General features: G+C 45.5%; 1 protein-coding gene across 1 annotated transcript in view; it reads right to left on the bottom strand.

Moving 5' to 3' along the window:
* The window catches only part of POLB (DNA polymerase beta), a 129,246-nt gene that overhangs the window by 47,123 nt on the left and 65,590 nt on the right, over positions 1-16,533 (bottom strand). Inside the window, exons 8-10 of the mRNA XM_078666218.1 lie at positions 13,037-13,091; positions 12,751-12,823; positions 7,119-7,189 (exon numbers count right to left, since the gene is read on the bottom strand). Of these exons, the coding sequence (XP_078522344.1) occupies positions 7,119-7,189; positions 12,751-12,823; positions 13,037-13,091 (199 nt within the window). The remainder of the gene's footprint in view (positions 1-7,118; positions 7,190-12,750; positions 12,824-13,036; positions 13,092-16,533) is intronic.

Genomic DNA, 16,533 nt, shown 5'->3' with positions numbered 1-16,533 from the left:
GGGCTGAGGGATGATCCTTGGGGTACGCCGCCGATGATCTTGGAAGCTTCGGAACGGAAAGGGGGAGGCAGAAGCTCTGGGTTCTGCCAGAGAGGAAGGAGGTGGTCCATTCCAGAGCCTTGTCTCGGATCCCTGCGTTGTGGAGGCGTGTGCGTATGGTGCTGTGACAGACCGTGTCGAAGGCGGCTGATAGGTCCAGGAGGATGAGGGCAGCGGTTTCGCTGTTGTCCAGCAGGGCCCTGATGTCATCGGTGGTGGTGATGAGGGCAGTTTCGGTACTGTGGTTGCTGCGGAACCCGGACTGGGACGAGTCCAGGATGTTCTCGAGGTAGCGTGTCAGTTGTCTGTCTTCTCGATGACCTTCGCCGGGAACGGGAGCAGGGATATGGGCCGGAATTTCTTGAGGTCCCTCGGATCCGCCTTGAGTTTCTTGAGTAAGGCGTTGATGTTGGCGTGCTTCCAGCTTTCCGGGAAGGTCGGGGTCTAGAAGGATATGTTGATTGCCTTGCCGAGATGGGGTGCGATGGTGGAGCAAGCTTTGTTGAAGATGTGGTGTGGGCATGGGTCTGACGGAGAGCCGGAGTGGATGGTGTTCATGATGTGGATGGTGTCGTTGTTGTTTATGTTGGTCCAGGTGAGCAGGGGATCGTTGTGAGTGGTGGCTGTGGGGTCTGAGGTGGCGGTGGCTGTAGGGGTGGTCCGGTTGTTGAAGCTGTCGTGGATGTCGGCGATCTTGCGATGGAAGAAGGTGGCAAGGGAATATCACAGATTTTGCGATGGTGGGATGTCGTTGGTGTTGGAGCTGGGGTTGGAGAGTTCCTTCAGGATGTTGAAGAGCTCTTTGCTGTTGTGCGTGTTGTTGTTGAGTCGGTCCTTCAAGGAGGCTCTTTTGGAGGATCTGTTGAGGTGATGGTGTCTGCGGATGGTGTTCTTGTGGTCTGCGTGGCTGTCCGGTGTCTGTTTGCGGTGCCATTTCTTCTCTAGTTTTCGTCAGGTTTGCCTGGAGGTCTGCGGTGAACCAACTGGCTTTATTGTTAGTGTGTCTGTTGGAGGGTTTCTTGATCGGGGCGAGAGTGTTGGCGCAGTCGTCGATCCATCGCCTGAGGTTGCGGGCGGCGGTGTCGGTGGGTGGGCTTCGGGTGGTGATTAGCTGGTCTTCGGTGACTTTGCTCCAGCTGCGGTGGCAGATCTGTTGAGTGCGGTGGTGTGTGGTGGGTTTCCAGAAGGTGAAGTGAATGCAGCGATGGTCGGTCCAGTGGAGTTTGGTGGTGTGGCTGAAGGTAACGTGGGAGTTTGCGGAGAAGATGGGGTTAAGCGTGTGGCCGGTGGAGTGGGTGGGCGTTGTGACGAGCTGTCTGAGTCCTAGGTTGGCGAGGTTGTCAATTAGGGTGGTGGAGTTGATGTTGTTATTCTCGAGGTGGAAGTTCAGGTCTCCGAAGAGGATGTAGTCTGTGGAGGCAAGGGCGTGCGTGTTTATGAAGTCGGCGATGGAGTTGCTGAACTGGGGCTGTGCTCGGGGGGGTCTGTAGAAGAGAGTGCCTCTTAGGGTGGTGTTGGGATCAGTGTGGATCTGGAAGCGCAGGTGTTCGGCGGTGCTGAGGGTGTCGTCGTTGCTGGTCGAGACCCTGAGAGTGTCCTTGTGGATGATGGAGATTCCACCTCCTACTCCATTAGTACGGGATGGCATGGCGATGTTGGTGCCGAGGAGGCGTTCATCCAGGTCTCCCTGGACGTCTCAGGAAGGCGACGTCCAGGGAGGATGTGTCGAGCAGGTCCCAGAGTTCGACGGTGTGTTTGTATGCGGAGCGAGTGTTCAGTAGTATGCATCTGAGGTGGATGCATCCTGACACAGCGGGCGGTTTGGCGGCTCGGAGGCTGGTGAAGCTGCAGCTCCAGCAGGAGAAGGGTCCATTGGTGTGATTCGGGGAGGCCAGGAAGCAGGTGTGCGGTCATCTGGTGTCGAGTGCGTGGGGGGTGCTGGCGGCATAGTGGCGGAGGGCGGTGTGGTGGTCGCGGGGGCCTGGGTGTCTGGTGCTGGGAGCGGTCCAGGCGCGGACGGGCGCAGACGGGCTTGCCTGCGGCGCGGCCGCGCAGAGGCCGCCATATAAGGGGAGGTGGGAGGGAGGAGCAGCAGCTGGGAGGCGGGAGCAGGCGGCGCATGGGCATGCAGGGGGAAGGGTCCGCAGGGGACGCAACGGCGGTAAAGCGGGCGAATTAAGGCAAAGCAAAGGGGGCACAGAAGGCAAAAAACAACGGGCGAATTAAGGCAAAGGCAAGGGGGCACAGAAGGCAAAAAGAACGAGGGGGGCACAAGGAAAAAGGCAGTTAGGTCAGTGGGAGCCAAGAATACCCAGGAGGCAGAAATGCAGAGAATGCCTCGAACCTGCGGCAGCGCGGTGTCAAGCAGTAGAGGCACACAGTCGCACTGATGGAGCTGTGCGGCGTGGGGGAGCGACCTGCCAAGAGATGAATGTGGTGGTGAAGAGCCAATGTTGATATGTCTGAGACAGCTAAGACACCCCCCGCCACCCCTACACCGTTTTGTCTGCGCAGATGTGCTGTAACTACTGTTAAAAATTTTATGGACACCCCAGGTGCTGTAGTCACCTGAATGGTAGAGTTTTTAATTGGAAATGTTTTCCTGCTATGAAAAATTTGAGGTATTTGCAGTGTGCGGGCTGTAAGGTATATGATAGTAGGCATCCTTTAAGTCTAGTATAGCCATAAAATCTACCTGTCTGAGAAGTTGAATAACATCATGTAGAGTAACCATATGGAAATATTCTGAGAGGATGTACTGGTTAAAAGGTCTGACATCTAAGATCGGTCTTACTCACCAGTCTGTTTTTTGGGAATGAGAAAATACATAGAGTATACCCCTAGGCCCTGCTGTTGAAGGGGAGAGGCTCTATAGCTCCTTTGAGAAGAACAGCTTTAAATTCTTGCTTGAGAAGTGTTAGATGATCTTTTGACAATCTGTGGGTGCTAGGAGGCATATTGGGTGGTGTGGAAATGAGCACCAGATAATAACCATGTTGGATAATGTCCAGTATCTATTGGTCTACGGTGATGGATTCGCAGACTGGGTGGACAAATTGTAGTATGCCCCCGACAGGTGTGGAGTTGTCAGGGGAAGATTTAGGTAGTCACTGCGGTGTGTGTTGCTCCATGTGTGGAGGCACCCCTGCCCCGTCCCTTGTTGTTTCTGCATTTAAAGGAACCTCTAGAGTAGCCTTTACTATAGGCAGACCAGCCTTATTTTTACTGGGAAGTGGAGGCGTCTGAAGTGGTGGACTTGTACGCACCCCGTAGCCTGAGCGACAAAAAGACCCTCCAGAAGCTGTGGTCTGTGATGCTCCCATGGCTTTTGCCTTATCAGTGTCCTTTTACATTTTATCTAGTGTCGTGTCTATTAGTGGCCCAAAAAGGTGCTGTTTGTCGAAAGGCATATATTGAGTACTGCCTTCTGGCACCTCTGGTTTAAAACCAGAACACCTAAGCCATGCATGTCGTCTAAGAAGCACGCTGATATTGACACCCCTAGTAGCTTTATCCGCAGCATCTAGTGCACATCGGATGGAGTTGTTGGTGATGGCCTGACCTTCTGTGATAATTTGTTGTCCTTTTTTCAGTGTTCTTCAAGGAGGTACTGTAGCAGTTCCTCGATTTCATCCCAATGGGCTCCATCATATCAGGCCAGTAGGGCTTGAGAAGTGGCAATACGCAAATAGCTATCTGTGCTGCAACTCTTTTCCCCGCTGCATCTATCCACATACTCTCCCCCCCCCCTCCCCCCCAGGTGGTGGAAGGTCTCCAGTAGCCCGACTATAAGCTTGCTCTTTTACGAGCTGAGGAACAACAGAATCACAAGGGTCTGTGGGGTGATAAATCTGGCATGGTCTGGCTCTTTAAAAATGTTGTCTGCACACCTCATCATGCCAGGAAGTATGGGTAAATATTCTGTATCCCTATGTGTGGAGGATAGGTTGTCAAACAAAATATCCTGTTCCAAGGAACCTTTGTAAAGCTTAACACAGTTAAATGCAGCTGCCCTGGCAATGATTTGTTGGTAAGAAGTGTCATTTTCTGGAGGTGAGGGACGAGCAGGATATAAATCTGGGTCGTTCGGGGCAAAGGGATCAATGTTGTATGTATCCCATGGGTCAGGATCCCCTAATGGACCTTGTAGCCCCCGCCCCCAATATCACCTGTACCTGGTGACTCTGGAGGTGTAGCATCAAGTGGGTCATGTGCTGCAGATGTATGAGGTGAAGGACGGGGTGGAATAGGGCTTTCCAGTGCTTCTTTGAAGGACTGCTTCCTTTTTACTGGTGTAGAAGCAAGTGTCCATCCTGCACCTTCCTGGATCTGGATTTTCCACTGTTGAATGTCCATTTGCTCGAAAATGGGTTCAACCGGATACCTGGAGGCCGACGAAGTATTGGAAGGTTTAGCTCCATAGTTTTTGGACATGCGGGGTTTCGGTGTGGAAAGGAGCGTTTTGGTTGGCACTGAGGTTGATGTGGACGGTTGCCGACTCGGTCCCAAAGGTTGGCCTCAGTCTGAAGAGGTCGATGCCGAAAGGCTGGGCCCTGGTATCATATTTTGGTGACAGGCCCAAGGGTAGGGCAACCGAAGCAGTCTTTCAGATCCGACCACGGCCCGAAGGCTGTGGCAGTCAGGTGGCCTTTGTTGGTGAGTGTTTGGAAGCGTGCTTGAATGTTGGAGCTGGGTCAGGGGCAACGGTACTCAAGCGCTGACGAGATAGATGGCTATGCATTTCCATATTGATCTCCTTGTCTGAGCTGGAGCTTTCATCAAGAGAGAAGACCCCTTGTTCTTCCTCCAAAGCTGGCTCCTCCTGGGAATGTTCAACGCCAAAACTGTCAGGGGTGTCATCTCTGCTTCTGCAAGATATTTCCTCCTGACGCACCCTTCGATCAGGTCTTTTTGAACCAAAGAGACTTACACGCGTCACAGTTAGTCTCACGATGGTCCAGCAAAAGACACTAGTTGCACACGAGGTGCTGGTTGGCGTGTGGATACTTCGCGTGGCAAAGCGGGAAAGCTTCAAGGGTGTGCATTCCCATCAGAAAGGCATTCTCAATGGAAAATGAGTGAATGCAAGAGTAGGATCGAGACAGCCGGTACCTCAAAAGTTAGTCGGTCGAAACCCGAACCAATGAAATTTGAGAGCAGCGCAAAAGTGGAAAGCGCGATGGAAACAGTACTGTCAAAGACAGTAAATGAACCAAAGAGACATATCGAACAGAGTAGAGAAACGGAGCAGAGGAACACAGGTCGAAACCCGAGCGCGGAGAGAAAACAATCTAACAAAGGAGTCAATCCCTATGCGCAGTATCACCGAGAGGAGAAGTCACCCAAACTCGTGACCTGAAAGACTTCTTAAAAAAAAAAAACTTGCACAGCACCGGACCCAACACTAAATGGCAGGAGTATGCAGAACATGTGTATCTACAGCCACACATGCCATGAAACCTAATGCTCCCACTGAGCTAGAACTCTAAAGACAAGCATTAACCTGACCTTATGCGTTACAGTGCTTCTTGGACATTGACCAATGTGTCCGCTATAGGCTGGGAGCAATTCAGATGAGATCTGCTGAAGCCCTGCTACTCTACCAACCTTGAGGATACTATCATGCATGCATCAATAGTCACATCATAGAAAACTACCAAAATCTGCCTGCAGCCTTCCAGTGATCAACTCCCCAGAAACAGGAAAGCTTCCCAGTAACAAGGGCAGACAAGCAGATCCTAGGAGGAGCCAATGGCCCCTGTGAGCCCACTTCCATGCACCACCAAGAACCCCTTTTAAAGAAGGAAGCATCCTGCCACTGCCAACATAATGTATGGCTGGTAAGCTGTTCTTGAGCCTGGGTGTTGGATGAGTGACAACAAGACACTTGGGTCCTGCATCCCCACAAGGAAGTTTAGATGATTCATAGTTTGGGCAACTGCTCAGTCTTGTGAGTTAGTTCAGCTGTCAATGGTACCACAATGCCAGTTTGTAACTGATCCTATTCTGAATTTTACCTTTTCTATTTAGGATCTGCTGGAATGAAAACTATTTGTATGGGACTGGAGAAACTGTGCTGCCTCCCCATTGTTTGTTTCTGGGGAGCCCTGCTTTATATTGCCTCACCCCAACCCACCAATGATATGAAAATCATGCAAGCGAAGTAGAAGTTTTCCTGTTTTTAATGACAAAGTTGTGCTCTGATGTAAAGAGACACTCAAAAGTGCACCACCTCTTGAAGAATGTGGTGACATAGTGTGGGGGCATTGCAATTCCAGTGAGAATCATGCAGCATCTTACCGCCACCACTGTGGGGAAGCTACTTACCTGCTCTCTCCAATAAAAGGCCCTTTAAGTCCTCACAATTTGGGTTCTTTGATACCATCATATCTGGAACACATATGAATGAATGCCTAGCGAATGTGTATGCTTAGGATAGTTAAGAGATGAGCTTCAATGACCTAAAATGTGTGAGCTAACAAAACTGATTTTTTTTTTTTTTGCTGGACTGGTGATGCCTATCCAGGATGCAACTCAGAGCTCTGCGTGCAAATGTTGTAAACCAAAACAGCTCTGAACACCAAGGCACTGTATACAGAGGTTGCAATGACAGAACGAGCATAGAGACCTTTTGATGCCAGTGTGCATCACACAGAGCTCTCCATGCCAGGGTATGGATAGCTTGAAATGAGTGTGAGAGAGATGCAGACTATGCCAAGGCTCAGGGGTAAAGGCGCTGAGAGCTCATAGAAGGGTACGAGTAGCCTTTCTTTTTTCATGGCACGAGTCCTTAATACTAGGCAAGATGATACAGACTCCTTAAGAAATATTAGCAAGGACCCGGAACTCTTAATGAGACATTGTGATGTACGAAAGTACACAACAGGGGAGTACAGAGGTAGAGGGAGTGCTCAATGAGAGGGAGCTTGATACAGGTAGCTTTTGGTGACAGAAAGTGAAGTTCAGATAACAATCAATAAAACTGTGTGAGGTAAACAGATTGTTAGACAGTAGTTTTCAATGACAGAAGGAGTCAGAAACAGAACTTTTAACACATTAGGGCAAGGAAGAAGGCTCACCTGTTTAATGGTTTCAGAAGTGAAGTCCGGATGGGTAAGAAGAACGTCTATATCCCCACTCGACTCTGCACCTGGTTCAAAAGGGAGCAAAATAGCAGGCAGCTCTTAGTTATAAATAACAAAAAAGATAAAAGGGATCCGAGTGAATTGTAAGAGTCAAAATGGTAATAGGGCATTAAGCAAATGCCAGATGACTGATGGTAAAGGCACAGGAGTACAAAATAAAAGCATGAAGGAATGTAAATGTAAAAAAAGGTGGTGCAGCGGCCAGTGCAGCTGCCTTCGGAGCACAGGGTTCACGGTTCGATCCCCGGCGACAGTTCAGCTCAGCACCATGTGACTGAGCAATAGCTCACTTAATTTCCACGACAGCCCCCAGCGCCGTGAGACCGTAAAGGTGAGCAGTTTGCGCTTTACAAATACGGATTTACCTATTTTTTTTTACATTTAAGTATACTCCTAATCCTGGCTTAATGGTGATAATACAGGAGACATTCTAGGCATTTATGGTTTGTTTGTTCGCACATTCTAATCATTTGTTGGATGGAGTAGCTCGCATATTGATGGACATTCTTGCTAGGTCATGTCATCTGTGGCATGATGGTACCAACTTTTGATTACGAGCATGAAGGACAGCTCCTGGAAGAATGGTGGTATTGTGGGCATGCGGGTGGCCCTAAAAAAGTATTAATAATTCTTGGCATCTTTGATGATACCCACTCTTGGCGAAATTCTGGTCCTTGCATAATAATATTTATTGGCATACTGTGGGCATTCTTGGTGTGATACTGCTCCCCAGTATAATGATACTTTCAAACCAAACCCTGGAACGATCTCTGCCACCTCTGCGATCTGCACCTAGTTCAGAAAGAGACTGAAGACCTGGCTGTTCAAAAAATAGCCCGGGAGCAGTCAGCAAAGATGCACCCCCCGCTCCCCCCCTCCCCTCCCCTGCCTGGAGACCCTAACGGGTGATAAAAGATAGAAATCCAGATTGACTGATTGGCTGAATGATGGCACAGGCACGTGGTATAGATGAAGATATATTATCAGCATCTATGGCATGGTGATACCAGCTCCTGGTGTAATAATGTACCTGGACTAATGGTTGTAATTCTTTGCATATTGTGGGCATACCTGGTATGGTGGTAAGCCCCTGGCATGCTGGTGTAAGTTATAGCATGCAATGGGCCCTCCTGTAATAATGGTAATCGTTTGTGGCTTATTAGTTGCATTCTTAACGTGAAATTACCCACTCTCAGTGTAATGCTGGCCTATAAATAATGCTGGTTATTCTTGTCATATTTAAGCATTCTTGGTTTGATGTTGCCCACCTGTGGGATAATACTGGCCCTTGCATAATGGTGGGAATTTGTAGTATACTGTGGCATGTTGATGTCGGTCTGGTATTATGGTGGAATTCCTGTCATAAGACGGCCATCTCTTCCAAGAGATGGTTATACAAGGGAATGCAAGGCAAAATATATCCATGTATGTCAGTGGTTAACATGCAACTATAATGATAAAATTATTTGTTGGATCACCAAACATGTTTATTTACTAAACTGGAAGGCTGATATTTTAGGACAAAAATGTGGTTATGTTTCATCATAAAAAAACTTTTATTATGGTGCTGAACACATGCAGAGGGCAGAATACAGAGAACACAACTACAGCCTATGTTTCACAAAACAAAGATGCAATTTTAAAAAGCAAAGCAGGATAGACACATTGAGACAAATAAATAGATGTGTACATGTGTCTGTGTCTGCAAATATATTACAGGTACAAATCAAACTGTAGACATATGCTACGCTCTAGCTTCAGTGCTATGTATCAGGTTACAGAGGTTGTAGAGGCTCAGGCTTCAAACAGAAGCGTTGCTCTCACATGTTACATATATATGCAACACTTAGGACAAAAAACCTATACTGTTAGGTCATTGATCTTTCCATCTAAGGACTTAGACAGAGGATAATGGCCAATGGGATAGCATCTAAAAATAGACCAGAAAGGGGCACCAATGACATTGGTGTATCCAACTCAACCACATTGGTTGGTCCACACACATACTTCAGAGATTTAGATAGCTTAATAATTTCCCTGGTATAGGCAAACAAACACAACTGGGTTTGTCTAAATATACTAAAATAGTAAAAAAGAGTGGCATCCACCTACCCAGCTTAGAACTCTAAAATATAGCAGCACAGCTGCAGCATGCTTTGAAATGGTGTGTGGAAGAAGATAATTGGAAAAAAGGTTATTGCATGAAATGTATGGGGAAGAACTTCTCCTGGTGCTATTGATGATGGGATGGTGATGAATATGCCTATACAATATCCTCAAATGGTAAGCCAGACATCTACATGGGATATACCCAAAAAGGAGTCCTGGGACACCTCCCTTCGCCAAGTGCATGAGCATCTGGTGGCTACAACGAATTCAGTGTTCAAGCTACTATTTGCTGATAGCTAGTTGGAGGGCGGGAGGATGCCATACCCTTAAGGATTTGTATTCAAATAAGGAATTCCTTTCCCTCACTGAGGGCGAGGAGGCATTTGTGGTGTGACCGAAGCAGTGCCTTCCATATGAAAAGCTGGATAGAACTGCAAGTGAAGTGTGAAAGGGAGTCCCCAATACCACAACTATGTTGGCAGTGCTGAAAATAAGCCAGGTTCACAAGCTAGCGTCTGATCTATAAGGTGCTGAAAAAAGGCAGAAGGAAATGGTGCTACGATCACAATAAGTGTGGGAAGACAACAGAGGTGCCACTACCTGATGTAGACTGGGGAGAGCATGTGCACAAAATAGCTATCTAGTACTATGTTATCTAGTACTATGATTTTCATTTTAATTGACTTCAATTTCCTACACTGCACATATTTGAGCCCCTTTAAAATAAGAATATATCCAGAGAGATCCTCTTAATGTCAGGAGTTTGAAGAGATTGAAGCCATTTTTACTCATTTAACATGGACTTGTGGGGCAATAACAAACTACTAAACACAGGTACTGACTAGACGAAGATAAAAAAAACATATACTAACGAACATCTTGATAACAACCAGGCATTGCCTACTGGGCATCATCCCTCTGCCTAAGGGCTTATGGTACTCAGCATACATTTGCAGCCCTGGAGTTGTTACTGCCAAAATGTACTGTCACTAACAGACTTCAACCAAGGTGTCCAAAATAAAGGGCTGAGTGAAGAATACACTAGAGTGGGCTTCGTGGGAGGAAACGAGGATGAGGGAGGTTAGGACAGATAAAAACGTCAATGAAGTTCTGGACATATGAGTAGACATGATTAACACTTAAGAGCATTAGATATTAATGGGTTACAATAACATTACTTGATAGAATAAGACGCATTTTCAGTCAAAATAAACAAAAGCATACAATATCAAACTGTATAAGTAGCATGTAGATGCGGATAAAAACTAAAATAAATGCACAAAGTGCTGGTTAGCCTAAGGAAATCAAGACGAGAAGGGTAAAAAAACGAAAAGATAAAAGACTCATTGCTGGGATATGTCAACTTAAATTATGTGGCACTTGTCTGACTCTTTACTGTACAGTAAGAAGTTGATCATTTAAGAGTACAGGATCTCTCTCCATGCTTGTATTACTATTGCTCTTGAGATGCCATAGTGCAGTTATTGAATATTTGTAAAAGGATGATCAGCTAACAGGTTATGCGATGAGTAATCCGGAGAGGGCTCCCGAGTCTAATTTTAAAACGTGATAAATCAGAAGCCTCTTACGCAAATTTAACATGAGCAGATAATCGTCAAGGATTGGCTGCTAGGGTCTGCATTAATCAGCCACTCCCTATCCCGTTATGCTCAGATAACTACTTTGTTTATTCTGGTATTTTAATGATGTGAAGTTTTGCACACTTGCACTTTTACAGTGGGACTCATAGCCCATCCGGCACTGCATACATACCTGCCTTTGTCATGCTCATACGCAACTTAATTACCTATATTATTCTACTTAAGGGAACTTTAGCCGCCTGTATGGCAATCTTGTACTTTATACACTAGAGAAAAGGCCACCCCCTGATTAGTCACTTTTATCCAATGTATTTTTGTATTTGGCATCTTGACTAAAATACCTAGGAAGGAAAGCTGAAGAAAGCAAAGGGCTTGCGGCGCAATGCTCAGTGGCCATATTAGCTGTATGATAAATCTCCTTTTTAATTCATTTTTGTATGTATTTTTAAACCCTATGTACTGTGTGATTTTATGGTTTTAATTAACTAATAAACTAATATTATTATTATTCTTATGTGATGAAATAGATAAAACAAAGGCTCAGACAGAAAACTTACCACTCAAGCTACATATATTGTAAAGGCTAGGGAAAACAGAACTCTCTATCAATCTACAGATCTCTTAACGATTTAGTAAAAAAATAGCAACATTATCCTCAGGGTCTATAGTTCAAATATTTAATCCCTTTCACAACAGAGCTATCTTCTAGGTTAGAGAAATATTACATACATCTAAGGACCAAGTTGTTCCTCCATTTAAAAAAATCACACAGGTTCATGCATATGGCAGGGTTTTAGGTCTGGGATGGGGGAAGGGAGGCGAGGGGTAGTTTTAAGGGCAGGGTGGTTTTAGGGCTCAGGGTGCACGTGCACAGGGGGTTGTGTCGTTTTAATGGCCGACAGGGTTGGTTTTAACGCCTGGGCGGGAGTATGGGGTGGTCAGGATAGTTTTAAGGGCTGGGGGGCAATTTTCAAGGGTGGGGGTCAGTTTTAGGGCTCAGGGTAAGTTAGGGCAGGGTAGTTTTTAGGGAGAATTTTAGGGCTCGGGTAGTTTTTTTTGCAGGGTTTTAGGGCATAGGGCGGGGTCCAGGTCGTTTATGGGGTAGGGCGGAGTTCAGGTCGTTTACTACTCTACTCTTTAATGTGAAAGACGGGAATGGTGCAGCAGTAAATTGTTAAGAGGCCTAGAAAAGTTGTCTTCAAACTTTATAATGCCATCCCTTACGTAAGGGAAATTTATCAGCCCCTTGGAAGATAGGATTTTAGGTTTGGAACCTGGAGAGATTGAGAGAGACTACTTGTTAAAAGAAAATGCTGGAGGGGGAAATGAGCATCTTTTAACATTTTCTGTGATTAAGACAGAAATAAATGAGATCATCAAATGTTTGAGATGTCCAAATACAGCACTGAGTGCAAACCCCTGTTGAAGCTAGAAAAAGGATTACAATCTAGGAGCATACCAAGAACATCATGGACTTTTGCCCAGGTAATTTTCCTCAAATTTAACCTGGCACAAATTTCCTGGGTAAATAATGCACATGTGCCATTTGTGACCTTGAAATTGGCAGTTTGAATATGTGACTAGGAGAAATTTCAGCGCAATCTGTATTCAGATAGTGTGCACCATTAATACCCTATATAAAACAGTAATTGCTCTCGTTTTGTGATTAGGACCTCTGCATTGAAGCATCCATTAAGAGGCAAAAAGGAGAACCTCCAAAAAGGCAGCAGTGCTGAATATGGAAGAACGCCCAGTAAAAGCTATTGAAGTTAAACAGTACGTTACATTTTCAGGGAAGAAAGAAAACAGCTGGGAGGCACCATTTGCATAGACAAGTGCACTGCATCTTTCCTTACCTCTTCTGAAGCTGCCGCACACAGTCGCTACGTACTCAGAATCCAATTTTCTCACTTGTTCCAACACAATCTCCTGCCACCGAAAATGAGACATTATTATAAATGCTTCTGAGGAAAAGGCTCTCCCTGGTAAATGCCAGAGATCAACAAACAAGCTCAATGCCTACTCTGCACTAGGGTGTACGTCCACTCTCAAGCGAACAGCCCCACTTTGACATCCCCTTCTATAGGGGAGCTAGTCACTCCAGCAGAGCCAGAGTTTAATGCACCACATAGTACGACTCACCTGCATCTGTACCATCTCAGTCCTTGGAATCCGCTTCTCAAAGTCTTCAAAATATCTGCAGAGAAGGAAAATGATCACATGATCGAAACAGTCAGGAGGATGGAAGGATGTCAAGAGATCAGAAGTGCTGCTAGTCCTGTGCCCACACACAATCGCCCAGTCAGATATCCCCACTCTCCTATTTGAGGGATTCAGAGTTTTTCATTGAGGTCAATGCTTTTCCTTATTACATCTCTGAACTCATGACAGCCAATGCACCCACGAGAAAGGAAACAAGCATTTACAATGCAATGGTTTCGCCTTTTGAAAAGTTTGAGCTATTGGCATTGTAAATGACAAAATTTGTATTTATGTGTTGGTTTTGAAAACAGATAAATAAATGGCATTGTCATTTACAATGCCAATAGTTTAATCTCTGGCAAATGCCACACAAAAACACACAGACCCACACACACCGACAGAGCTCCACACACACACAGACCCACACACACAGACCCACACACACCGACAGAGCTATACACACACACACACACACACACACACACACACACACACACACACACACACACACACACACACACACACACACACACACACACACACACACACACACACACACACACACACACACACACACACACACACACACACACACACACACACACACACACACACACACACACACACACACACACACACACACACACACACACACACACACACACACACACACACACACACACACACACACACACACACACACACACACACACACACACACACACACAACCAAAGTCACACACACCCAACCAAAGCCACACACACACTCAGGAGAGCAATCACAGCGAGGGGGCAGGGAAGCAAGCACAGCGAGGGGGCAGGGAAGCAAGCACCGCGAGAAACACCTCAGCTCCACCACCCCGCCCCCACAGCCTCACGCTGCAGTCTCCTGGACACTACACTAGGCCACAGGGGAAGGGGGAACAGTTTAGGGTAGAAAATAACATTTATATTGGTAAATATGATTGTAACAATTTACGCTCAATGACTATGTCAACAGAAATGATATTGTACAGTGTTATCAATGACAATGTGTATGTGAAAATACCCCCAAAAAAGTGTTTTAAAAAAAAACTTGTTTACGAAATGTAGGGCTGTAGTATTGACTTGCGGTTTATGATGAAGATTACTAAATCATTTAGACAACAAAAGTGTAATAATAAGGGGCAGTAGGAATGTTCAAGGTCTATGCGTGGCAAACAAGAAATGGAGAAGGTGGTTCTAGGCTGATTTCTAGGCTGTATGACGAATAGCCCTTGGCTGTGATTGGCATTGATTGTAATTATACTGGTATACGCGATTGTTGATGTGTTTTATTTTCATCATTATGGTAATGAAAAGTTGAAAGCTCAAAAACCAGTTTTAAAAAAAATGGGCAAAGTAGTGTGCTTGGCGTTGCCTCGTGTAAGAAATCAAAAGGAACACAAACTGCTAAACAATAGTAGTCAAGCTGCATTCCCCTGTTCGTATACAGCTCAATACCCCACATTCACCTCCCAAGTGTAACATACAGGACAGCATGTTCATCTACAAATGATGTATCTTATTCCACTTGGTGGCCAGAGTCACCACATAAATCGATGTAAAGAGAAGATGGAAGGGATACCATTTGCCTAAGTGACCAAGCATATTTACATACAGAGATCTCTTAGCAAAACATAACCAGGAATAACTCGCCACAGAGAAACGCTACCATGATAATTAGGATGAACACATTATTAAATTATGTTTTTATAGCGCTGCTGTATCACGCCATACAAAGCACAATTGAATAACCCAAAAAACTCTTCACAGAAAAAATACAACACAACATGCACACACCATCACTCAACCTGTCACTTCACCCCTAGATGCACAACATAAAATCAGACAAATGAATCTTTCACACAACAAAACTTGAAATCTATTCAACATTCACTTAATTGCATGACCATTTTCCTACACACCAAACATAGGACAGAAATGTCTAAATGAAAACGGCGCGGTTGAAGAGCGAATGACTGATACCAGTCACTCTCAACCACTCAAGCCAGCCAGCACCAGGAACTATGCCCTACTTTGCCATTCACAATACTAATTGTCACCATTACACTATGGCACACTTCTCTTAAGTTCTTCAGAACTGAAGGTAGAAACTCATCAACGGTAATATAAGATGCAACCAGCTCCCATCAATCGAGGTTTTATAATCTGATTCCGTGAATAATGAAAGGGCCACTTACCAGTCATAATGTTGATCGTGCAATGATGAAGGAAATAATCCAGATTAATTAAACCTATAGGGAAATCCCTTTTCCAGGGATTTCCCTATAGGCCTAATTTGTCTTAAGTACCCTGTTCCCTGGAACTAGTAGGGTCATCTCTCTCTTTTTCACTCAAATAATCCAGATTAAATACATTTAAATAGCCTATTTCCTGGGATTCGTCTGTGCCGTAACTCTCTATACCTATTTCACACCTTGAACCATGAAGGTGGAGTGTAGGGTAATCAATAACACTGCTTACAGTACCTTTTCATGGTTTGAAATAACACAAAAAATTCACACAGGTGCCACTACTGTGTTCATCTCTCTAATTCCAAAGCAGATCTTACCTTCTTAGCACTCACTCAGAAGATATTTATTCCAAGTCAGCACCCTAAAAAATTCTGCTGCTGTCTCCGAGATCTGGTTTAATTGATGCTTTGTTTTTCCACGCATTAAGAAATTACAATAACGGGTACGTCATTGTTATTTGGAACAGTCTAGCCACAGACTAAGTAATTACCCTTTATACGTGAAAACAGGTGTCAATCTCTTGGGAAAGGATTTGAATGTGCATACATCAGGCTGTGTGCACTCCCATCCTCGGTGCAAATGTTGAGGGCTCCAGTGCCTCTAAAATCGGTCATTCTATTTGAAGCATTATTACGAAACGCTTCTGAGTGTTAAATACACTTTTTTTATCACAATTCTGAGGCTCTTTGGTCATATTTTACATGATGTTATAAGGTAAATATTATGATATCTTATACATGGGCTCTTAGAGCCAAGAAATACCGACTTCCTCTGCTCGACTCTCCCTATTAGCTCTAATGCTGTCAGTGGTTATCCCTATCATCTACATGAATGGGACCACCCTGGACCAGTTTTTGAACACGTATCCGCCTACCTCTCTTACTCCTATAGAAGACGTCTCTGGGTGGAATGCTAGTCCTGTTTCTCCCGAAAACACTCACCAGCAGAAGGAGGCTGTTCTTCCTTTCTCGCTCTTCTTGTGCGGCCCAACATTGTTTCTCCCGCCTGAAGGTACCTATCAGCCGCTCCCTTCCTGCTCTGCGCGCCGCTTCCTGAAAAGGCGGAGAGTGGATTGTAGTGTCTGAGAGCCTCGGCGCTAGGGGCATCGCACCTGCAGCACCAAACATGCGCTTAACGTAACATGGCTTGACTCAAGGAAAC

The sequence above is a fragment of the Lissotriton helveticus genome, chromosome 11 (assembly GCF_964261635.1).
Source record: "Lissotriton helveticus chromosome 11, aLisHel1.1, whole genome shotgun sequence".
NCBI classification, from domain to species: Eukaryota; Metazoa; Chordata; class Amphibia; order Caudata; family Salamandridae; genus Lissotriton; species Lissotriton helveticus.
Note: the sequence above shows the minus strand (reverse complement) of the source record. Positions and strands in the feature narration are given on the sequence as shown.